This window comes from Akebia trifoliata, chromosome 15 (genome assembly GCF_017979445.1).
Source record: "Akebia trifoliata isolate Shusen 1 chromosome 15, ASM1797944v1, whole genome shotgun sequence".
Classification (NCBI taxonomy): domain Eukaryota; kingdom Viridiplantae; phylum Streptophyta; class Magnoliopsida; order Ranunculales; family Lardizabalaceae; genus Akebia; species Akebia trifoliata.
The window spans coordinates 8,438,696-8,464,904 of NC_141389.1; the positions used below are offsets into that span (position 1 = coordinate 8,438,696).

Sequence of the window (26,209 nt, forward strand, 5' to 3'; positions counted from 1 at the left end):
GTACCATGGGTCCAACCCATACCCCATCTGGCCTCCCTATGGGGGTCGACCCCTTCGCCTTTTACCAAGCCTCCAGGAGGTTCAGCCTCCCTAAGGGAGCCAACCCCTTCATCATTACCAAGCCTCAAGAAAGTTCGGCCTCCTTAGGAGCCGACCCCTTCACCCATCCAACTAAATAGGAGGTTCGACCTCCCTTGGACTTTTCACCCACAATATGGTGGTTCAACCTCCCTTGGGAGCAGACTCCTTCAGTCGTCGTGTAATAACCGAGTTCTAGATTTTAACAAATAAGACATTTTATCAAAGTTTAAATAATATTGTATTAACAAGAAAATAATTTAGAAATTAGAAATTGGTGATTGCATTATTTTAATTGTGAGTTTAAAATAATTTTTGGAAATTACTTCAAAAATTTTAGTAGGTTGATCTATCGTGAATTTATATGGATTGAGGACTTAAGAACTCAAAGAAGAATTTAAAAATAAAAAAAAATAAATAAAATTTATTTGCCACACCAATTTTTACTAACACCATACCAAATATGTGCAATTCTTTGGTGATTTATATAAGAATTGGTGTGGCATTAGTCAATGTGGTGTGGCAATAGTTGCTCTCTTAAAAAAAAAGTGGTCAAATGAAATTGATAAAAACTCGAGGTTTAAGAATCTATAGACACTACGTCATATTTCACAAAAAACGACGGGCCAAAGCCGTCGTTTTTAATAACTATGACGGCCCCCGCCGTCACAAGAGCAGTTGTAAATATCGATGTCGTTTTTAGTGAACGACGGTTGGAACGGGTCAAAAAACTGTGGTTGAAAACGACGGTTATGGTCAGTCAACATAAAACGACGGCCCAAACCCGTCATTTTTTTGTCGAATTTAAATTTAATTAATTGATATAAATGACGGCTTAAAGCCGTCGTTTTTGTGTCAAACTTTTTTATAAGCATATGATAACTCTTGAGGTTGTACGTTACCTCCATGACAAAAGCAAATGTGATGATTGTTACCAATTTCCTTTTTGTATTCTTCAATTTCTTTTCATCGTTGTTGTAGGCTTATGAAAGTTAATAAATCATAATAATACTATGAATGACTTCAATATATTGCCTTCAAACAACGTTTAATAAACACTCAAAGAGTAACTTCAATCCAAATCCATTTTCTTATAAACAGCTGAGGATCACTACTGCAAGTTATGTACATAGCATAAAAACCTTACATCAAACTTCAATACCTAGTAAAATAATATGACAAGATATTAGTCTTCAGCAAACTTACCTATTACACATGAATATATATATATACAAAGCTAAAGCAACCATATCATGATGGGTTACTCAACCTGGATCCCACTAATCTCTAGGTTGTCCAAGCTCGTGGGTCTTCTGTAATTCTTCAACAAGAGAGAACAGCAAACAACACTAACTGATGAGGCTGCCATTGCAGCCCCAGCAATCCATGGAGGTAGACGGAATCCAGTAGATGGGAAAAGGACACCAGCAACACAAAGTACCATGTTTTGCAAGAGCCTTGTGTTGACAACTACAGGCTTTCCAGTGGTGAGAGTCCCTGTCTTGTCAAACACAATGCAATTCACCTGCAAAGATAAAATTAATCCTTATAACTTCTATTATTAATTAAAAAATTTGAGTTGAGATTGTAAAATAGAACATAACTAGAGCGAGAATTGTAGTCATAATGGCCTGCATTAGTATAATAAAGAGGATAAAAAAACATTATATATCCAAATTTTCCATCTAATCTAGATACTTAAAACACGATTTGCTAAAACCAGAATGAATCTCAGGAATCACCAGCTCCAATATTCTTTCTCCACTCAATGCTGATTTCATCAACTTTCATTGGACTTTAAAAACTTAAGACTTTTGAAATATAGCTATAAAAAACATGAAAGTAATATGGAATAATTCATTGACCTTATGTGCACTCTCCAATGCTTGGCCCCCTTTAATCAGTACACCTTGAGAAGCACAAACTCCAGTACCAACCATAACTGCGGTAGGAGTTGCCAGGCCAAGAGCACATGGGCATACTATGACCATGACAGAGATGCCAAATTGAAGAGCAAGTTGAAAGCTATCCATTGAAGATGGTATCCAAGATTTTGGGTAGCCATTCAATTTTCCTGCTAAAAACCAGGCAAGCCAAGTGAAGAATGAAAGGATAATAACCTGAAAATATGAAATATTAATTATTGTTCAAGACTTGAAACAAAATTATACATCGACCAAACAAGAAAGAGAGGAAAAAGTTATATCTTACCAGAGGCACAAAATACTTCGAGATACGATCAGCAAACTTCTGCACAGGAGCTTTGGCCATCTGTGCAGATTCGACAAGTCGAACAATCTGTGACAGAGCACTCTCAGAGCCAACTCTTGTAACCTGAACATGTAACGCTCCGTTCTCATTCAAAGTCCCTCCTATCACCGTATCTCCTTTCCTTTTTGCCACTGGTCGGGCTTCTCCTGTTATCCCACTGGTGTGAGGAGAGGTGTAAGCCTCAAGGCTGAAGGCAGTACTAAGTGTAAGCCTTATTTAGAAGGCAAAACAATTCTACAAATCATGAAAAATCCAAAGAATTAAATGTACACCCATGAACAATGTAGCTTGGATCTGTGATTTATTTCAATGCAAATCTCAAGGCATCACATCACAAAGCTTAGAGATTTGCACCTAAAGAAAACAGAAAAAACGAAAAAATTCACATATTCAATAATCTCTAACCTAAGACCTTTGACCATGGCTGCTTCTCCAATAATGGTGCACTAAAGAAAGAAAACAAAACCACATTAACTTTTTGATGGTGATGACTTGCAATTCGTTGGATAGAAAGAAGATTCGTGGATCGAACTTTACTGTCGATTCAATGTTGACAAATAGCTGCACAACCACCCAGATTGACTCTTCCAATCCAATGGTTGAGAGTGAAACAGCTCTTCGTTATTGTTTCGTGTCAGCAGCACTGAATACTTTCTCAAAGCCTTTTTCCAGCACCTACTCTTTTTCCAAAAAGAGTTGCCACCATTAGTATCACTCAATCAGCCACTCCTAACACTAATTTCTTTTATTTTTGCTCATCCGTTAGTGTTTCCTTCTTTGCCAATGCACAAAAAGCCACTCCTACCACTAATCCCAATATTTAAAAAGCTACCTATCTACAAGAAGCCTCATCCTCCAATTTATAAAAAGTCAATTCTACCCATCCCTAAACTAAGATCCCTTTTAAAAAACCTCTTCCACCTTAAACCACAATAATGGTTACTAGATGCAACAAATCAACAAAAACAACCAACAACATTTTCCAAACAGAAAAGAGCAGACAAGAAGAAACAAACATATAAGGGGAAAGAAAACAAAATAACATATAAGAAGAATATGCAAAGGTGGGGTTGTTGGGCAGTGGTCTGATATTGGTGGGAGTGGGGTGTTATCATAGATAGCAGATGCAAAATGTAGGCGGTAGGTTCCAAGCCATTGTTGCCCCCTCATTTCGATGGATGGCCAACATCAACCAAGCTGTCTAATATAGTTGATTTCGATGGTCACGTGTACAATGACGTGGTAGGAATGTGTAATGATTTTGTAACTCAACCTGATAGGGTTGAAATCACGTGTACACATACATAATTGAGTATCACGTGTACAATGATTTAGATTTTATTTGAAATCTAAGTGATCGGAATCTAAATTTAGCAAGTTTGATTCCTTAGACTATATTCGAATAAAAATGAGTCGAATATGCAATCCGAGTCAGATACAGATCCACCCCTGTATCCACCTACATTCGAATGATATATTACTTTGAAAATTATATTTTTTCGAAATATCTTTCTTCGACTATTTTAATATAACACGAATTCGTATATAAAATAAAATAAGGTAAAATAGAATAGTACAATAATTAAAAAAGAAATATTGCCAAAAAATGTTGATAAGCCTAAAATTTAGACCCAACCAACCAACCTGGATCAAGTAATTTGGTTGGGTCGGATCAAGATACGAGTGTGAAAGAAAAATGATTCGGATATGATTTTAACTAATAAGCTTTAAGTCAGGTACATATACGGATCCGTATCCAAATTAAAAAAATTCAGATATAGACATGAATATTCTCATATTCAACCTATTTTTAGTCCTATTTTAAATTCATACCGATGACATATCCCTTATTGATTAATAGTAGAAGACTTGATGCCCTCCTCCTCATCATCATACTCGTAACCACCACCACCATCTTTTTCTTATTCATCTCATCTTCATCGTCGACATCGTCATCATCATCATTAATAAGATAACTAGTCTTGAGAAAAAAATCAAGGATTTTTAGGTCATTTATTATTATTTTATAAGAGGAGTGAGGTTAAGAGGTGCGTCACAAATTTGAAAATGTAGTATTAAATCAAATAAGAGGAGTGAGGTCAAGAGGTGCGTCACAAGAATAATATACTGAAATTGACTTGGTGACAGCTAAATTGAATTGGAAAAAAGCTAAGTAGTCTCTTACGAATTTTCACAAACGGTTAGTGCACATTAGTTTGGAGGAAAGACGTTTGTAGGAAACACTCCAAAATCAGACAAAAAATTAACAAATAGAAATGCAGATTTTAATACCAATCTTCACAAAAACGTATAGAGGTATGAATCAAATCAAAAAAAAAAAAAACCAGAGAGAGAAGAAAATCTAGGGTTTCTCAAGCTCAATGGAGAGAGAGAGAGAGAGAGAGAGAGAGAAGTAAAGGAGGGTTGACTAGAATACAAATAAATTGAGAAAGTCTCAAGTGAAATAAGGACATGGGTGGTTGGGTTGTGTAATCGTGGGCCCCACCACTATAAAAGATTTTTTTTTTTTTTTTGTAAGAAAGAAGTAAGAGATGAGGGCTTAAAGTCACTCTATGTTAGCCTCCCTCGCTGGATCACAATCAAGAGTATGTCATCATGTTTATTACTTTGAAAAATGGGTTCTAACTTCTAAGAGCCTATTCAAGGGAGAAAAGGAAATGAAAGGAGGAAAAAGAAGAAGAAGAAAAAGATCGAAGAGAGATTGATGGAGAGAGAGACGATGACTATTCGTTGCCACATGCGAGTGCTCAATTTCATGCACCATTAATGGCATTAATGCTCCTGATAACATAAGAAAAATCTCCACAAATATTAATATCTATTCGACTAAAACATCTCTTCAAGGCAAATTGTAATGCCTCGATTATGCCTGAAGCTCTATGAGAGCCAATATGTTGTGTTGTCCATCCACACAAAATGAAATTTCCCAGCCCGTTGTGATCCCACCTAAAGAACCTAATTCCTCCTCAAATATTAATTTGATAGTGAACTTGCATGTTAATCTCAATGATTCCCTCTTCTAGGGATGCTCAATACCTATTACTATTAGAAAATCTTTGGACTAACTTCATGACAATTTTAACGTTCCAAGGCAACCCATGATCCATCATTGATTGGATCAGCACCATCAAACCTACTATTAATATCTTCTATAATACTTTGAAAAATGTTGTAAGTTAACCTAATTTGTAAATATATAAAGATTCAAGAGTAGTTTATAAAAGGTCAATAAGGGTACTTATGGTATTGGGGGAAAAGTAAATTCAAGAAGTTAGAAACGTTAAAATAGTCAAATTCATGTAGAATCTTCTAAGAATAGTTGAGAAGGTTAAAAAACTCATAAATGAGAAAGATAGGCCTTGATTGATTCAGCTACCTAAATCTACTGTCAACTTCTGCTGTCAAAATCTGTTGTTAGAATCTGAAACACTGAAAAGTTTGTTTGATAGAGTTTGTGAAAAATGTTGTGTTGTTACTAGAATCTAGTAATTATTGTTTGATACAACTTCTAAAATTGTTGTCTGTGGTAAAATGATCAGAATGCCCTTAAGGTTGATAGTGCACCCATAATACATAAAAAATTATCAGAATACCCTTAAAATATATAATTACACATAATATATAAATATAATAAAATTATATAAAAAATTAAAAAAAATAATTATTTTAATTTAAAAATATTTATTATTCTAAAAAAAATTATAGAATTCTATAGAAAATTTCGATAGCATCTCTCTGTATAAAATAGACATATGAAATTTTATAATTTAATAATATCTAAATATATCTGCATAAAAACAAACCAACATAATGCACTACCTAGAACGTATAAAAAATTACTAGAAGAAGCTATGTAAATAATAATTATATATAAATAATATAATATAAAAATTATATAAAAAAATTAAAAAAAATTTATTTAATTTTTAAAATATTTATAATTCTAAAAAGAATTATAGAATTCTATAGAAATTTCGATAGCATCTCCTCTTAAAATGGACGTATGAAATTTTCTTGATAAACAAAATATCTGTATAATACACAATCCAACATAATGCACCCCAGAACACATAAAAAATTACTTAAATACCCCTATAAATATATAATTATACTAAATATATATAATATAATAAAATTATATAAAAAATTAAAAAAATAATTATTTTAATTTTAAAATATATATAATTCTAAAAAAAATTATAGAATTCTATAGAAATTTCGACAACATCTCCTCTTAAAAATGGACATATGAAAATTTTCTAATAAACCAAATACCTTCATAATACGTAATCCAACATAATGCACCCAAAATGCATAAAAAATTATCAGAATACCTTTCTAAATATATAATTACTTTAAATATATATAAATATAATAAAATTATAAGAAGCATGAAAATATATAAATACTATTTTTATGGACATAAATGTGTTTTTATATATTTATAAGAAGTGTGATTCTTTTCTTTCTTTAAAATGAATTTACTTGTGATTAAATTATTGAGATATTTATGAAAACATCTCTAATGATTCCTCTTAGTCTCCATCCCCATCCAAGTTCTTTTGGGTCTTTCTCTTACTTTGTTTTTTAAGGAACTTAAACATCTCTTCTAACTAGTGCCATAATTAATCTTCATAGAACATGCCAAGGCCATCCGAGTCTTTTGCTAACTTAATCCAGCTATTAAACTACTAAAAAATTTCGAATGCATTATTTTCTATGAAAAAGAATTCAAGCGTTCCTTTCAATTCATCTCGGCATCCCCATCCATACTATGCTCAATTTATTATGATAGTTGTTGGCTGTCCAATATTCTTCTCCAATGTCCTAGCATGAACACAATGAAATGTCTGATCAAGATTCGTGTTTAGGAATCACAAATTTTTAGTCAACTAGACCCAATCTTGTTCCATGATGCCATAACCATTGTCCTTACATAGAGTAATATATCATGAAGAATCGGATGACACTAAAAAAGTGATACCAATAGTCTAAGACACTTGTAGAAAATCTTACTTGCGAGTTGATTGCATACATGAAGCAAAGGTAAAAACTAATCCACTGATATAAAGAACTCAAGAAGACTCCATACCCAAATCAACAACATATGCTCACTCCTGGGACAATAAAGAGCCCAACTCGTTAGCAACATTCCGTGTAAGTTGGATTAAGATCCATGAGGAAGGAATAAAAAAGAAATGCATTGAACTGGTGACATTAGAATCCTAAATAGGGTGCATTATTACCAAAATTATATATTTCTAGTCTCTTGAAACATCACAATATTCACTATCTCCACAGTATCAGCCTTATTTGATAACTATGAGAATGGATAAACCCAACCTTCTCTACTCCCTCACTTGATCTGAGATCCATAGTGCTCGAGTCGAACCAATTTACCTTCTACCAATAAATTAGTATTGGCCAAAAGGATTAATTGCTAAAAATAAAAAAAAAAAAAAAAAACTAAGAAGAAGAAAGATTAATGATTAGTTGACACCAAAGACACACTTTTCCGTATTGCTTGCATAATTGGGTATCAAGAATTAGCAAATTTCTCTATTAAATTCTATTAAAATGTGCCAAATCATAACATAGAGAGTAAGACTTAGTGTACTTCTCCTCTGCTATGCTACAACAGCAAGAACGAAAGCATTGAGATCAAGGATGAAGACTACTACCAATAGTAGAGTCAAAGCCCTGTTACCCTCTGATTCTAATCAACCAAATCTTTTTTCTCTATCTCGTGTGTGGGTTTTGTCGATGGCGTTGACCAGAGATGCCTGCTGTCGTGTGTGGGTTTTGTCAATGGCATCGATCAAAGATGCCTACCATCATCAATGGGGATCTTGTGGTGTCTGTGGGGTTTAGGTTGAACGATGAATCGATCGCATGAGAAAGAGAGATGCCTGCCGATCGGAAATGCCTACCGTCATGTGTGGGTTTTGTTAATGGCGTCAATCAGAGATGTCGACCGTCATGAGCAAGAGATCTAGAGCTGTTGTCGTGGGTTTAGGTTGAATGAAGACAAAAAATGAAAGATTGGGTTCTGTTATATAGTCTGACATTCGTCGGAAATTGGTTATTTGTTGAAGGGATTTTACGTCATTTTACTTCAGTGCCTTTAAACGCAGTTGTGAGAAGCTCCTTTCATCTGCATCTCCAAACTGTGGTTAAAAAAATCGAAAATTACGAAACGCAGCTTTACGAAGCTGATGTCGTGTTTAATTGAGCTTCAAAACGCAACTTTTAACCACAAATGCTGGAAATTATGCGTTTTGAAGCTCAATCAAACACCACCTAAGTGTCTAGAAATGTCTCCAAGTGCTTATATATACCCTTACGGACCATCTTTTGGTATAAGCATTTCAAAATAATGATTTAAAGTTTTGCAAAATCAATGAGGTTTTTACTATATTATATTTTTCCATTTATATAACTTTGTTGGAGAAATGTATCAAGGTTGATAAGAATGCATAAATAATTTAAAAGAAAGAAAAAAAAAAAAAAAAGAGGAGAATGATAACCATTGGTGAAAAGCTCCAATATATCGTGGGTCAAACACGAGAATGAACAGATCTACAGGTTCACGATTTGTGCCTCAAAACTAGAGCTATGTTGGTGAAACTTCAATGGTTGTTTGGTACTTTTAGTTAGAGAGAATGGAGAGTCTTACCCTTCTTTGATAGTACAAAAGGTTGGGAAGAAGTTATAATTTAGAAAAATGTGACTAAGGGTTTACTAAAGAAATTGCAAATGAAGAAATATATCTCAAAAAACAAGTTACCATAGGAAATGGGCTGAACTTTTGGGAGGATTTGATTCTCAATTTGGTGGCCAAACACTACCTTATATATAGATATATATTAGTGGATCGTCATCTTTGTACTTTAAAATGAGATCTTGTTAAATTTTACTTCTGGTGAGCTTATTATTACCAAAACCTTTGAAAGTCATCTTTACTCATTTCTTGATAGATGAACTTAAAAAAAAAAAAAAACATTCCATTTCAGTAAATTACTAGTGAAAAGAATTCTGGAGAAACTTGAGACTCTGGAGAAAAAAAAAAAAGACATGTCTTGACTAAATAATTTTCTATTTCAACAAGTACAAGAGATGTACCAAGCGATTACACACACAAGTATACATTGATAATCTTAGACAAAACTACAAAAAGAAAAGAAAACATTTGAGAAACTAATTAGCATTATGCCAAACCTATATTAAACAAAATAGGAGTGTTTCATCTTCCTGTTAAAGGGTTCTCTCTTCAAGAAACATTTTCTTGATCACTTGCAACTCCACAAAAACATCTTTGATTTCCATTCTATCACCTAATGATTCTGCAGAACATAAAACTCCAATTTTAAACATGCGAATCAGGTATTCTTGCATCTCATCATTGATAGCTTCATTATGTTCTTGTTCTAAGCGTAGACGAGGATCCACAATTTCCATCACTCGCTCAGTCAAACCAATTTTGGAAAACTGATAAAGGCTTAAACCGTCCGTAAACATTTCATCAGTTGGCCTCTTTCCCGTTAACATCTCCAACAAAAGTATCCCGTAACTGTATACATCGCCTTCTATAGAGACATCAAGACCCATGCCATACTCTGCAATCATGCATTGTTGGGTAAGTATTTAAGTCATGTTATAGATCTAATTTAAATTACAAATAATTTTAAGATATATGTAAAAAATTTGAAAACAAAAGAATGAATATAGATTAAATTCTTACCTGGAGGAATATACCCAATAGATCCTTTTATAAGTATTGAACTGGTTTCAATTTCACTGGAATTGTTTGTGCTGCTAGAAAGTATCTTTGCCAAGCCAAAGTCACCCACGTGGGCGGTCATGTCGTCATCGAGAAGAACATTGCTTGGCTTTAGATCACAATGAATAGTTGGTGTATGGCAATGATTATGAAGATAATCCAATGCAGAAGCAATGTCGATCGCTATGCTTAGTCTTTGGCCAAGGTTCAAATTTCTCGTAAGGGTCTCTCGTCTGAACTTGGGTGCAACCAATTTTCTAGACTCCCATTAGACATGAACTCAAAAACTAGAGCTTTGAAATCATTACCTCTAAAATCCACACTTGAGCATGTAGTTATAATCTTGAGTAGATTTCGGTGTCGGACTTTTCTTAAAGCGTTACACTCGGTTATAAAACTCTTGGAAGCTCCTCGTACGTTAAGGTTGAGTACCTTCACCGCAACATGCTTCTCATCTGGACGAATCGTTCCTTTATAAACAGATCCAAAATTTCCTATACCAATCAAGTTGGCTGAGGAAAAACCTTCTGTTGCTTTATGGAGATCATTGTAAGAAAGCCTTTTATACCAATCACCCAGGAAAAATGAGGAAACGGATTTCATTCGTGGATTTCTCTTCCAATAAAGAGCAACAACAGATGTCACCCCAATTGCAAATAGAATAGCCCCAACGATTATTACCTTGAAAGCAAGAGATGTTCCTCTTTGTTTAGATTTCTTGATGGGGCATGCAGGTAATTGAAGTTTTGGGACGCCCCCACAGAGCTTAGTATTTCCAGAAAGTGTAAATGTACTTGCATTTTGAAAGACTCCCTTTTTAGGTACCTCACCCTCAAGGTCATTGAAAGAAATATTCAGATTTTGTAAGAACTTAAGGTCCTCTAAATCTTTCGGAATATGTCCAGATAAGTTATTACGCGAAAGATCTATATCTTCAATACTTTTCAAAGAAATAAAAATTGAGGGAATAGGTCCTTGAAAGAAATTGCCTTGCAAATAAAGAATTTTCAAGCTCAGACAACTACCAAGGGTTCCAGGTATTTCTCCTGACATATTATTCTCGGAAACATCAAGTGCTTCAAGATTTTTCATGTTACCCACGTCCGAAGGTAGGGACCCAGTCAAAGAATTGTTTGCTAAGCTAAGAGAAATTAACTGCGACGATAAGCCAATTACCCATTTGGGTATGGTTCCATTAAGGTTGTTTCTAGAAAGATCCAAAATTTGCAAATATTGAGAATTCCCAATATTTGAAATGATGTTTCCTTCTAAGGAATTGTACGATAAATTGAGATAGAATAACCGGGGGAGATTACCTTGGAAGCTAGGTATATGTCCAGAGAACATATTTCCACTTAAGTCCAAGAGCTGTAGATTTTGAAGCATCCCGATGCCTTGGGGAATACTACCAGAGAGAAAGTTATTATCCACACTCAATGCAATTAAGTTAGTAAGCTTCCCAATTTCAGATGGAATGCTTCCGATTATCTGATTCACTCCTAGGTTTAACATATTTAGATGGTTGGAGAGATTGGCTATAGAGTTGGGTAGCTTACCTCCAAAATGATTGTAACTGATACTCAAATATTGTAGATAGGTAGAGTTGGTTAAATAATTGAGGAAATCCAAGTCATTCGATTTCCCACTTCCAAGATTATTTTCATCCAAACCTATCTCTTTAATGCCCTTTAGGTTTCCCAGCTCACTAGGGACTTGCCCAATAAAATTGTTTTGAACGATGTAAAACCACTCAAGTCTTGTAGCATTTGAAAATGATACAGGAATTGATCCAAAAAATTTATTACTTCCAATTAAAAATAAGTGGAGATTACGAAGATTGAGACCTATCTCAAGTGGAAGACTCCCAGTTATTTGATTTAGTGTTATGGAAAACATTTCTAAATACGTGAGATTGTAAATAGAGGGAGGAATCATGCCAGACAAAATATTTATTCCAATTGAAAAAATTGTCAAATTTTTCAATTGGCCGAGGGAATCTGGAATACTTCCTTCCAATCTATTATCTTCTAGCGATAGAATGTTGAGAGATGAAAGATTCCCAAGGGAAGTAGGGATACCTCCTGTTAGATTATTGGTACCTAGATACATGGCAGTGAGCTTGGACAAAAAGCCAATCTCGATGGGAATGTTTCCTACGAGATTGTTCCAAGATAAACGGAGAATTTTGAGGTGGGAGCAGTGGGACAAATTGACTGGAATTTCTCCCACAAAAGAATTATTGCTCAGGTTGAATTCTTGTAACCTGAACAAACGACCGACTTCTTGAGGGATTTTACCTTGGAAGCTGTTATTTTGGAGATTAATACTCCTTAGGAAAGAGAGGTTCCCAATATAGGGAGATAGGGAACCCACCAACCCTTGGGACTGCAGGTTCAACGTTATCACCCTTTGATGTGGACGACTGCATGTAATGCCTTCCCATTCACAAAAATGAAAAGAACTATTCCAAGATTTCATAACTTGTAGAGGGTCATGAATGAGATCCTTGAAGGCAAGTAAGGCAAGTCGATCAGTTTCATTCCCTTGGATGCTGGGTGTTGCCAAGCCTGTTGGCAAGCAAATAAACAAGAAAATTAGGGAATATTGAAAAAGAAAGAAACCAATTAATGTACTCATCATATGGTGAAAATTAAGCTCTTCACTGAAAAGGATCTTCTTGAGTGAAATTTATAGGCAAACAGCCGTTGAAACAATTGTACATTGCACTTAGAAAAGTCGTTGGAATAGGATTAGAAAAGTCGTTGGAATAGGATTAGTCTCAAACCATGATTCACGCAAAAGCCAATGTCATCTGCGGCTGTCTTTAGCTACCAAGCTATGCCCACACATTAATAATTATTTAAATAATAAAATAAATATATTTTTACTTGGAATAGGACTAGACTTTAGTGGTGTGGGCACCACTTGGACGGCTAATTTTGTGGCTAATTTTGATCTACGTGTGGACCCTAAAATGTAGACTTTAACTCATTTAATCACAATCCATGGTTGACGCAAAAGCTATTGCCAACAAGATTTTAACTCATTTGCTATTAATACTTCCATCTGACCCTTATCCAGATAGAAATTTCCACACTGTTCACTTTTTATAAAAATGCTGAGAGGCCAAATTTCGTAGATATTAGACATAATATTCTCTTGGAAAATAATTTTCTTCTTTTTATTTTGTATTTCTATATGGGTAAAGAGTTACCAAAGTTTAGTTCAACACAATCTTAATTTCTTTGCTCTTGGGAGAGATCATGACAAACCTAGTCTCGTAGGCCATCGGTTCCAATAGACTCAAAAAAAGAGTGGCATACCACGGTGATGGACTTCACAGACAGACGATGAACACCAAGAAGTAGAATTGGATTTTTGACAATCTAACAATGTGTCATTTAATGAGTTCAGGAGATATTATTTAGAGAAGTCAATTGCTTATTCCTTTTTAAAAGGACCATGCAATTGCGGGAGGATGTCAAAGAACTGAATGCAACATATTACGATACAGGAGATACATTGTATCATATAAATGTATCCCATCTCCAAATGAAGGTAGTGTTGGAGAATAATATATGTAGCAATATCAATTAGGATATTCTACATTAGGAAGTTCTACTAAATTAAAATGTTTATATTAGGCTATTTTCATTATCTTGGCTGATGTAATCCCTATAAATTTCCTATCAGGGTTCATGTAATATTCACCCAAGATTTCTCAATAAAATTAAGATTTCTACATGGAATCAAAAGTCAAGCTCCTCTGAGCACATCGATCTTGGTGTGTTGCCACCACCATCATCGAACCTATATCATTTTGTTCCTTTTATTAGTTTTTGGTGATTTTTTTCCAATAAAAATCCTACATTTCTCTGTATTTCTACAAACCTCCCTATATCACAATTAATACCTCAAGATTTCAATTTTATTTTTATTTAAAATCTCTTCAATGAGAATTCTATTTAAACTGCACATCCTTGTTTGTATGCTATTGGAAGAGATCATGACAGACTTGATCTAATGGGCCACCAGCTCCAACAAATTCAAAAATGAGCACGATATGACAATGATGGACTTCACAAATAAGCGATGACCACCATCAAGCATGATCAAATGTTTCTGGCTGTCCATCTTCATATTCTTAATGAGATCAAGGGTTAATATTTTATGTAATCAATTCCATAGTCTTTCTCCAAAAGACCATACAATTGCGGGAGGATAATAGAGATAAGGTGTATGCAATATAATAATGTGCATGAGATACACTATATCATTGCTATGGTGTATGTCATCACATATATATCTTGAAGATATTAGATTTGCATTAATTAGGTTCAATTAGTATCAATTAGGTATATTAGAATATTGGAATGATTGATTGTCTTTCCATATTACCGGATGTTTTAAATTATTTTTAACCCAATAGCTAAATGTAATCATCATCCAAGAATTCTTAATAAAATTTTAGATTTCTTAGGACACTTCTATTTATGAAATTTTTGAAAGAGAGATTTACCCAACAAACCCAACTATTGCATTTTTATTACAAAAACTCCCTTGGAGTTTTGACAACTTCAAGGAAACCTTACTTTATGATGTTTATTACCCACCAAACCTCACTTTATCAAGTTTATTACTGAGCAAACTCTGGATTGGAGATGCACGTCATAAAATTCAAATTTATATGGTTAATTTTTTACTTAGAGTCTATATGTTTCATATTCTATCTTCTACTTCAGACTTTTGTGCCTAGGAGAAGCAGAAGTCCAAAGTCTAGGAAGTTGCATCTGGGAGAATCTTGTTTGTTATAGAAATTACAAAAGTACTAGGCTTCACACAAAAGCCTGAAAATCTTGTTTGTTTCACAACTTTTTAGTTGGTGAATTCTAGAAAAATGACCAAAATTTCCTTAAGTAAATTAAAAAAAAAAACTATAAAATTGTTGATTACAAAGATGATCACCAAAAAGGCCGAAAAAGGGGGTTGTCAAAACTGTCAGAATACTAGAGAAACCAGAACTTTTTGGAAGTGTTGCTCTCTAACTTCAGCAACCTCCATTTTCTTTATTCAATTCCATCTATACATGGAAGTATATGTTATACATAGAATCTAACTGATTCCTAATATTCAACATATATACATGGCAAGATAATATGTACAGCTAATATTCAGCATGTACCTGATTCCTAATATTCAGCATATATACATGGCAAGATAATCTGTACAGCTAATATTAGAGTCCTAAATTGTATAAACTTCTAAAATTGTATACAGTAACATCCCCCCTCAAATTGATGCTGGTAAGTTAACCAACAAAAATTTGCCAAAGAAATTGATCTCGCTGTCGAGTCATAGCTTTGGTGAAGACATCAGCCACTTGAAGATCAAAAGATATCTGAGGAAGAAATATCACCCGACTTTCCAAGGTGTCTCGAATAGAATGACAATCAACTTCAATGTGCTTAGTGCGTTCATGAAAAACAGGATTGGTGGCAATCTGAATAGCATTAGTGTTATCGGCATGAAGAGGGGTAGAAGTAGACTGAGGAAACCCGAGCTTCTCAAGAAGACCGTGTAGCCATACAATTTCAGAACAAGCAGTAGATATGGCACGATACTCGACCTCAGTAGAGGATTTAGAAACACGATCTTGTTTCTTACAGCTCCAAGAAATTAAGGCATCACTTAAAAACATACACCAACCTGTAGTAGATCGACGTGTATCTGGACATCCAGCCCAATCAACACCACTATAGGCAAAAAGTTGAAGAGAGGAGCCAGTAAGAAAGAACAACCCACGAGTAGGTGAACCTCGAAGATAGCAGATGATGCGGCGAACTGCAGCATAATGGAAATGCCGAGGAGAAGACATAAACTGACTGACCTGATGAACAGCATAGGAGATATCAGGTCGAGTAGTGGTCAAGTAGATAAGACTCCCAACCAGGCACCGATAGAGAGTAGGATCATCCAGAAGGTCCCCTTCATCTTTCCTATATTTGACATTTACCTCCATAGGAGTATCAACAGAAGAAGTGTCCTCCAAACCAACCAAAGTGATAAGATCTTGAATATACTTATGCTGGTTCACGAAAATACCATGGGCTCGATGATGAACTTCCAATCCTAAGAAGTATTTGAGTTGGCCAAGATCTTTCATGTGGAAAGTTGCATGTAACAACTGCCGAAGCTTAGTAATCAAACCACAGTCAGTGCCAGTAATGATAATATCATCCCCATAGACCAAGAGAAGGACTATACCAAACTCAGACGTGTAGAAGAAGAGAGAAGAATCATACTGACTTTGTGTAAAACTGAATGAAAGAAGTGTACTAAGAAACTTCTCAAACCAAGCCCGAGGTGCCTGCTTGAGCCTATACAAAGAACGCCTTAGCTTACAGACATCATGAGGAGAATAACTAGTCATACCAGAGGGAAGCTTCATGTAAATCTCTTCCTGGAGATCACCATGAAGAAAGGCATTCTTCACATCCATCTGATGTAATTGCCATGACTGTGAAGCGGCAATAGCTAAGATGGATTGAACCGTGGTCATTTTGGCAACATGAGCAAATGTTTCCTCATAATCAACCCCATATTCCTGCTTATTACCCAAAGCTACTAGGCGAACTTTGTACCAATCCAAAGAGCCATCAGAACGAAGTTTTACAGAGAAAACCCATTTACTCCCAATAGGTTTGACTGTAGGAGGACAAGGAACAATATCCCAAATGTGATTCTCCTCAAGTGCTTGAAGTTCTACTTGCATTGCATTTTTCCAACACTCATGTTCCATGGCATGTTTGTAGCAAGAAGGAATGAAAATAGTGGATAAAGTAGCGACAAGAGAGACATGAAAGAAGAAACCCTACCAGTTAAGGGGTTGAAAAGGACAAGTAGACCAACGAAGAGTGGTGGAAGTGGGAGTAGCAACAGGCGCCGAGTCAATATCGGAAGGGGACACAGAGGAAGTGGGACCGGACTCATGTTGACTACGTCTTTCATACACAAAACCAGGTTTGAATCTTTTCACAATTGTTGATGAATCAGAAAAACTAGGCAGAAGAGATAAAGATGCAGATGGTAGCCCAACATGAGATGGAAAGAAATATTGATTTTCAAAGAAAATCACATTCCGAGAAACCCGTATACGACGTGCATTAGGATCATAACAAACATAATCCTTTTGAGGGATAGCATAACCAAGAAAAACACACGTAACAGATTGAGCAGTAAGTTTATGTCGTTCATGAGTAGGAAGATGCACAAAACAAACACAACCAAATGTACGAAGATCAGAATATAAAGGAGAATGACCAAACAACTTAAAGAAAGGAGAAACATGATTTAATGTAGGAGAAGGTAAGTGATTGATCAAATGAACTGCAGTGAAAAGTGCTTCACACCAAAAATGAAGAGGAACAAAGGATTCAAGTAAAAGAGTTCATACCACATCAAGGTGGCAATTTTTCCTCTCAACAACATTGTTTTGCTGTGGTGTCGAAGGACAAGAGCGCTGAGAGATGATCCCTTTGTTTTGAAGAAAGTCCTGAAACTCATTAGACATGTATTCACCGCCAGAATCAAAGCGCAGGACTTTGATGCTGGCAGAGAATTGAGTCTCAATAAGTGCAAGAAAGCGCTTAAAGACTAAAAAAACTTTGCTCTTAGCCCGGAGGAAGTAACAAAGTACTTGTAATGCGCATGAGAAATAACAGGTGTAATCCCCCAAACATCACTATGAATAATATCAAAACATTGTGAAGCGCGAGATGCATGATGAGGAAAAGGTAAAACTTTACTTTTGCCAAGTTTGCATGATATACAATCAAAAGAAAGATCAAGAGAAGGACATGCTTTATTTCCCAATAATCCAGAATTAAACAAAGTACGAATTACATCAGAGTTTGGGTGGCCTAGACGTCTATGCCACATCTTATTTCCAGAACCAACAACATTACATGCAAAGGAAAGTAAACGAAAACTAGGAATAATAGTGGAAAGAGAGACATAAAGAGGAAAGAGTCATCCTACTTTAAACCCTTCACGATCATCTTCCTTGACACTTGATCCTACACAACACAACCAGAATGGGAGAAATGGACATTACAATTATTATCAACCAATTGACTAATAGAAATAAGATTTGTGGAGAGGTCAGGAGATACAAAAACATTAGTTAAGGAAGAGGAAAGATCACCAATAGCACTAATGGGCAGAGAACTGCCATCAGCAGTGTTAATTTTTAATTTTTCATCATAACTTCTGATATTGGAAAGAGGAACAACAGTATTGGTCATATGGTTAGAGGCTCCAGAGTCAAAATACCATGGCTTAGAAAAAATTTTCTGATTATCTGAGAGCCCAAAAGTAGAAAAAGCAGAAATGATCATTTGTTGTACCATTTCAGGAGTGAGTGTATTCGGGTTTGCTAAGGTTGTAGGAGAATGAATAGGAACAATCGGTGTGGCAGCAGGCAATGCAGCTGAACTAGAGACAACAATGGAGGCATGATAAGCAATACCCTGCTTCCTTTCAGGTCGAATGGGATAAGTAGAGATAATATGACCCTATTTCTTGTAGTAGTTATAGAACTTCTTAGGACAATCCCGAGCAATATGACCAAAAGCTTTACAACTAAAGCACTGGACAGCACTCATGTCTCTACCCTTATTCCTCCCCTGTACTGCATAAGCCATAGAAACAGGTGCACTAACATTAGCCCGATGTTCCATGGTAGCTTGAGTTATGATACGCTGCTCCTCACGAAGAAGTTTACTCAAACAAGCATCCATAGATGGTATAGGATGACGATTCATCAGATTAGACCGTGCAATGTCAAAGTCAAATCGTAGCTTCATCAAGAACTGATCATGCTTGCTGGTTGCATGCACTACTTGGACGGCAGAAAGAGCTGCAGCGGGAACATTAGCATAAACAATGTCGGAATAATCAGCCCAAAGAGTTTGAAAATCAAAAAAATATTCCTCAATTGAGAGACTTCCTTGTGTGAAATTAGCCATCTCATACTCCAATTGAAATCGCCTAGCGGAGTTGTCTTGATTGTAGACCATGTTGAGATAATTCCACATAGTAGCAGCAGTTTTATAAGGCCTCAAATTGAGAACAAGATGAGGCTCAACCGAGCTAAGGATCCAAGTCATAACCCAAGCATCCCTAATTTTCCATTTAGACAAAGCCTCAACACCTTGAGGTGCGAGAGCACTCCAATCAATATGACCCCACAATTATTTTCCTTTAATAATGAAAGCGCCCTCGATCCGCGGGGTGCGCAGATCCACTTTTGACCCTTGAGGTTTGGGAGTCGCCACCTATTTATTATGGTCTAGGAACCAAACTGACTCTAAAACAAATAATAAACTAATTTACTACAGAAAATCTGAATCCGGGGATCATGTTACGAGGTTGGAAGGTGTTAGGCACCAACCCCGTCCGGCCAATGCCGGTCTCTATTTATCCTAAATAAAACTACACAGTTAATGACAAACCTAGATTAAAAAAAATAACGAAAAATCTTACTTTCGATCTGCAAAAGTGCTATTCCCTCAGATCTGGTGAAAATGGCTCCTTGTACCGTACTCCTAACTTCGTTCTATCTTCGGATCTAATTTCTGATCTCCGAGGTAAGGTATCTCCTTCTTGGATCTGGGTGCTTTGAATTTGTTGTGGATTTTTGAAGTATTTTTGAGAGGTTCCTAGGTGTTTCTCAGGCTGAAATCGAAGTAGGGGTGTTAGGTAAGGAGTTGGGACTCCAAAATTAGGGTTTTGGAGAGGTTGTGGAGGCTTCTTCACCTACTTTTCCTAGGGTTTTTTCTTTGATACGAAAATAAGGTGTGGAGGCTCCCATTTATAAAATTTTTAGAAGTATTAGGGTTTTATTAGGGTTTCTTTTAGAGTTTTAATTAGGGTTTTAACTTTGGTCTTATGAGATGGGCTTAGTCTTTAGGATTTTAATTTAGGATTTTGACTTAGTCTTATGAGATTGACTTGATTAGTTCAAATTAGGGTTTTGATTTAGGATTTTGACTTTAGTCTTATGAGATTGACTTGATTAGTTTAGATTAGGGTTTTGATTTAGGGTTTTGACTTTAGTCTTATGAGATTGACTTTAATACTTTGACTTTAGTCTTTCTTGGTTGGCTTTTAATATCTTGACTTTAGTCTTATTTGATTGACTTTAATATCTTGACTTTAGTCTTGTTTCATTGACTTTAAATTTTTGGAGAACCCCCCTCTATTATATCTTTAATTCTTTGGACCCCCAAATGGAGGGGTCCTTAAAGAAATATCATGCGAACCATCAACAATTTTGCCTGAAAGCCTAATTGATCGATTTTTTAGTTCAAATTTTAAAATTAATTTTATTAATGTTTCACTTTACATTATTTAATGATTTATTTATTAATTTTGAAATTTTTAATTATTAAAATTGTGAAATTACCATTTTGCCCTCGGAGAGGATTTTTTACGTTTTAAGTCATTTTTCAATGTTTCAAAATGTTTTGGAATCAATTTTTCGTAAGGAATTCAATGGGAGTGTTGGTTGTTGTCATTTATGAAGTTTTTTTATGAAATGGTGTGAACTTGATGAGGGGCATTTTCGTAATTTTGTCAAATTCTGTGAAAATTGGTGAAATGATTTATTTGATTTCAATTTGTTATTTTATGTGTTTGAATGGGTTTTCCTAAGCGTAATGTAGGCTCTAGGATTTTTTTGATGTTAGGGGTATTTTGGTAATTTGGTCATTTTTAATGATTTTTATCGTGACGCTTCTTTTTGGTCTGCAATATGATGATTTCTACGTTTCTGGGGTTGTATTTTCCTAGCGTAGCATGGTTTCTAAGGTTTTTTCAGTTCAAGATACCTCATCCGGATTTCTGAAACATATATGGTAACAAAATAAAGCATTGGAATAAACATCCATCATTGGAAACCGTTGTGATCGGGTTGACGAGTTGATTAATCAGGCAAGTGCAAAAATGGGGTGTCTACAGATGTCCCTCTTTGGCAGAGGGTTGAATCAAACTAGATAGCAAATCTTTTTTGGTAGATAGTGCGATATCCAAATGTCAAAGCTAGTGATAGTTCATTTTGCAGCCTGATTTAGCAATTCATCAAGGCGTTCGGATCTTTGAGGGTTAAACTCTCCTCGAACTAAAAGGTTGTCAGATCCTTGAGAACTCTCACTGACGGCGTTAGATCCTTGAATTTTAGAAAATTCTCCTTGACTGATGTAATAACTGTGCAAGTGTATGGGCTCAAAATCTGGGATAGATTTCAAAGAGTTTGAGTAACATCTGAGTATAGAATAAAAATGAATTAAGCATAAACTGAGCATAATTCGAGCGTAAACTGAGCATAATCTGAGCATAGATTGAGCATAAACTGAGCATAATCCGAGAAAAGTCTCGGCGGCAACTGAGCATAATTCCAAGAAAATCCTTGGCGGCATTTGAGCATAATTCCAAGAAAACCCTTGGCGGCATCTGAGCATAATTCTGAGAAAATCCTCGGCGGTAACTGAGCATAGTTCCGAGAAAACCCTCGGCAGCATCTGAGCATAATTCCGAGAAAGCCCTCGGCGGCAACTGAGCATAATTCCAAGAAAACCCTTGCGGCATCTGAGCATAATTTCGAGAAAACCCTCGGCGGCATCTGAGTATAATTCCAAGAAAACCCTTGACGATATCTGAGCATAATTCCAAGAAAACCCTTGGCGGCATCTGAGCATAATTCGGAGAAAACCCTCGGCGGCATTTGAGCATAATTCCAAGAAAACCCTTTGGCAGCATCTAAGCATAATTCTGAGAAAACCCTCAGCGGTAACTAAGCATAGTTCCGAGAATACCCTCGGCGGCATCTGAGCATAATTCCACAAAAACCCTTGGCGACATCTGAGCATAGTTCCGAGAAAACCCCCGGCGGCATCTGAGCATAATTCCAAGAAAACCCTTGGCGGTATCTGAGCATAATTCCAAGAAAACCCTTGGCGGCATCTGAGCATATTCCAAGAAAACCCTCGGTTGGCGGCATCTGAGCATAATTCCGAGAAAACCCTAGGCGGCATCTGAGCATAATTCCAAGAAAACCCTTGGCGGCATCTGAGCATAATTCCTAGATAACCCTCGGCGGTAACTGAGCATAGTTTCGAGAAATCCCTCGGCGGCATCTGAGCATAATTCCAAGAAAACCCTTGGCGACATCTGAGCATAGTTCCGAGAAAACCCTCGGTGGCATCTGAGCATAATTCCAAGAAAACCCTTGGCGGCATCTAAGCATAATTTTGAGATAATCCTCGGCGGTAACTGAGCATAGTTCCAAGAAAGCCCTCGGCGGCATCTGAGCATAGTTCCGAGAAAACCCTCGGCGGCATCTGAGCATAATTCCAAGAAAACCCTTGGCGGCATCTAAGCATAATTCGGAGAAAACCCTCGACGGCATTTGAGCATAATTCCAAGAAAACCCTTTGGCAGCATCTGAGCATAATTCTGAGAAAACCCTCAGCGGTAACTAAGCATAGTTCCGAGAATACCCTCGGCGGCATCTGAGCATAATTCCACAAAAACCCTTGGCGACATCTGAGCATAGTTCCGAGAAAATCCCCGGCGGCATCTGAGCATAATTCCAAGAAAACCCTTGGCGGTATCTGAGCATAATTCCAAGAAAACCCTCGGCTGGCGGCATCTGAGCATAATTTCGAGAAAACCCTAGGCGGCATCTGAGCATAATTCCAAGAAAACCCTTGGCGGCATCTGAACATAATTCCGAGATAACCCTCGGCGGTAACTGAGCATAGTTTCGAGAAATCCCTCGGCGGCATCTGAGCATAATTCCAAGAAAACCCTTGGCGGTATCTGAGCATAGTTCCGAGAAAACCCTCGGTGGCATCTGAGCATAATTCCAAGAAAACCCTTGGCGGCATCTAAGCATAATTTTGAGATAATCCTCGGCGGTAACTGAGCATAGTTCCAAGAAAGCCCTCGACGGCATCTGAGCATAATTCGAAGAAAACCCTTGGCGGCATCTGAGCATAGTTCCGAGAAAATCCTCGGCGGCATCTGAGCATAATTCCAAGAAAACCCTTGGCGGCATCTGAGCATAATTCCGAGAAAACCCTCGGCGGTAACTGAGCATAGTTCCGAGAATACCCTCGGCGGCATCTGAGCATAATTCCAAGAAAACCCTCGGCGGCATCTGAGCATAGTTCCGAGAAAACCCTCGGCGGCATCTAAGCATAATTCCAAGAAAACTCTTGGCGGCACCTGAGCATAATTCCGAGAAAACCCTCGGCGGTAATTGAGCATAGTTCCGAGAAAGCCCTCGGTGGCATCTGATCATAGTTCCGAGAAAACCCTCGGTGGCATCTGAGCATAATTCCAAGAAAACCCTTGGCGGCATCTGAGTATAGTTCCGAGAAAACCCTCGGCGGCATCTGAGCATAATTCCAAGAAAACCCTTGGCGGCATATGGTTGAGTAAAACTGAGAATGAAGGAATTGATCTGGGAAAAAATGAATGTCCTATCTCCTATTCCAAATGTTAGATCCAAAATACTTTTGTTTGAACCTCAAGGTTTTATCCAAAATTTTTATGAAGTTAAAACCTGAGTTTTTATTTCTTTTGAACCTCAAGGGTTTTTCGAAAAACTGTTATCAAGTGAGTAACCTTAAGTTTGGGGTTCTTATTATCTTTTAGGATTAACATTGCTCAAAACAAAATGCCCCTAGTTTGACAATGAACATGGCATTGAAGATAATTGAACACATCATGCAAAAATTAAAAAAATGCCCCTAGTATAAGGGGAAAAGTTATATTAAAGAAGGAAGAAAATGCCCCTTGTATGAAGGTTTGAAATATTTGATTACCACAAGCGCAATAAAGACTTAACTTTTAATTTTGATTAATTTTATTGAAGGTTTTGAGTCAGGCTCAAGAGAACAAAATTATTTCTTTTCGAGACACATCATAGAATTCACCCTTATCTCCCTTGGTTCACTTGGGAAAGTAATAATTTTCAGCTCGATCGTAGACAAAATACTTGTGGCTTCTGAGTCTATGCCTGGTTTAAGCTAAGTATTGAGCTTGACTATTCAGACTTCTGATGTTTCAGCTCAGACTACCCTCATCTTGGGATTTTCTTCTATTTTTCTTTGTACTGTAACTTTTGGCCAGATCGTCTTTTCAGGTTTTCAATCTATTAAGCTTGCTCTAGCTTTTGCCTAGATCGTCTTTTCAGATTTTCGATCTAACGAGCATTTTTTTTTGCTCTAATTGTTGTCAAAGTTGTCCTTTTAGATTTTCAACCTTGCGAGCTTGTATTAATTTTTGCCTAAGTCGCCTTTTTCAGATTTTCAACTTAGCAGGCTTCATCATTTTTTTATCTTTTTCTTCTCCTCTGAACTTCTAAAGTTACTGTCTGATCATGCTTTGCTATCTTCCTTGACTTTTCGTACGGTACTTAGGAGGACTTTTATAGGTGGACTTACGACTGGGTATAAAAAGAAAGGAATTTTGAGGCTCAAAAACCTAAATGCCCCTTGTGTGGCATTTCATTTAAAAATTGTTTGTTGAATTTTCTTCCCCATTTTGGATGATATTTCTTTTACTTTTTAATTTTTTTTTTTAGATTTTTTCTTTGGCAGGGAATCTATTCTTTTATTTTGATGTGGTCAGGCCTGAAGTAACTTCTTAGGTTGCTTACGTACCCCAGATTTTTTAGGATCAGACCAAAACGTATTTCAAATTTTTTCCTCCCCTAGGTTAGGTAATCAGGCTAAAAAGTAAAAGGCATATTTTTTCTCTTTTTGAACAGGCTGCAAAGGGGTTGAGAAAGGAGATAATGAACTAGGTAGTAGGAAAATTGATTCGGCCAAAAATGGCCTCCTTAAATGTAGTACTGTTTGATTTGGTCAAGGTTGATTGGTTCTGGTAATTCGATCCATCATAATCTTGAAGCCTGACAGCTTTTCCTGGTAATATTTCTTAATGATGTACGGACCTTCTCAATTTGGTTTGAACTTCCCTCTATGGTCAAAGATAGGTGCCCGATTATCTTTGAATACTAAATCCCCGACTTGAAAGTGACGGGCCTTGATCTTTTTGTCAAATGCACGGGCGACTCTTCTTTGATAACCTTGCACGTGATACAAAATTCTCAGTTATTTTTCTTCGATCAAATTCAATTCTTCATACCGTTGGCGAACCCAATCTGTTTCTAACAACTGACTTTCCAACAAAACTCTGAGAGATGGAATTTCAATTTCAATTGGCAAGACCGCCTCCATGCCATACACTAAGGAGTAAGGAGTAGCTCTAGTAGAGGATCGAATTGAAGTTCGATATGCCCATAGTGCAAATGAAAATTTTTCAGATTAATCTCGATGTGATTGACACATTTTCCTGATGATTGTTTTGAGATATTTTATTGGCTGCTTCAACCTTTCCATTAATCTGAGAACAGTAAAGAGATAATGTGATGTCGAATCTTGAACTTTGAACACAGAGTGATACCTTAAGCTTTGATGTACGACCTATTATCAGAGATCAATACTGCTTCAACTGTTTCATTAGTTTGAGAATGGTAATCTATTTTGGGAGCTTTACCATTTTGAGAAATGTAGCAATAATACATTTTGTAACATCTTCCTTGATCTCATTTTCTCAAGCCAGTATCTATCATGTGTTAGACAACACCCAAGCTTGCACTTAACATATCCTCATAGGCCCACGCAAACAAGTCTTTTGAAATTTCTGAGAAAATTCATTATCCCCTTGTGTTCCTCTAAAGATAGGATGGTTTCTATTTGAATCTCTTTAGGAATTTATTTCTGTTCCGAGGTCAATGACCTTTGCTTTCTTTAGCCCGACTCTTATCTTCTTGTTCAGGAGAAAAATATATCCTTGAAGCTAGATTATTAGTTAATTTTTTAATGCGCTCGAGGTATTCAAAAATTTTCTTTATCCAATCAAATTCAGAAGGGGCGACAGACACCTCTATAAACTCGATAAACTAACTCGATTCAATAGGAAAATAGT

At 36.3% G+C, this 26,209-nt stretch overlaps 2 protein-coding genes across 6 annotated transcripts; both read right to left on the reverse strand.

Annotated features, from left to right (window-relative positions):
* Positions 1 to 1,142: 1,142 nt before the first annotated feature.
* On the reverse strand, positions 1,143 to 4,833 carry LOC147384216 (putative copper-transporting ATPase HMA5). 5 transcript variants are annotated; one of them, XM_086426839.1, is made up of 6 exons: positions 4,183 to 4,826; positions 2,755 to 3,024; positions 2,290 to 2,583; positions 1,944 to 2,198; positions 1,349 to 1,603; positions 1,145 to 1,240 (listed from the first exon to the last, which is right to left on the reverse strand). In XM_086426839.1, exons 3-6 carry the CDS (start codon positions 2,347 to 2,349, stop codon positions 1,190 to 1,192), a joined length of 621 nt encoding a protein of 206 aa, XP_086282965.1. In that variant the 5' UTR covers positions 2,350 to 2,583; positions 2,755 to 3,024; positions 4,183 to 4,826; the 3' UTR covers positions 1,145 to 1,189. The 5 variants fall into 5 exon arrangements, with proteins under 5 accessions (XP_086282964.1, XP_086282965.1, XP_086282967.1 ...); XM_086426838.1 differs by lacking the exon at positions 2,755 to 3,024 and having other exon boundaries at positions 1,143 to 1,240; positions 2,290 to 2,495; positions 4,183 to 4,833; XM_086426841.1 differs by lacking the exon at positions 2,755 to 3,024 and having other exon boundaries at positions 2,290 to 2,506.
* A 4,791-nt stretch (positions 4,834 to 9,624) lies between these two features.
* Positions 9,625 to 16,949, reverse strand: LOC147384217 (uncharacterized). The gene is given in 4 exon segments (XM_086424891.1): positions 9,625 to 9,986; positions 10,112 to 10,384; positions 10,387 to 12,717; positions 15,464 to 16,949. Coding segments are annotated over 4 exon segments (4,452 nt in total).
* Between the last annotated feature and the right edge of the window lie 9,260 nt (positions 16,950 to 26,209).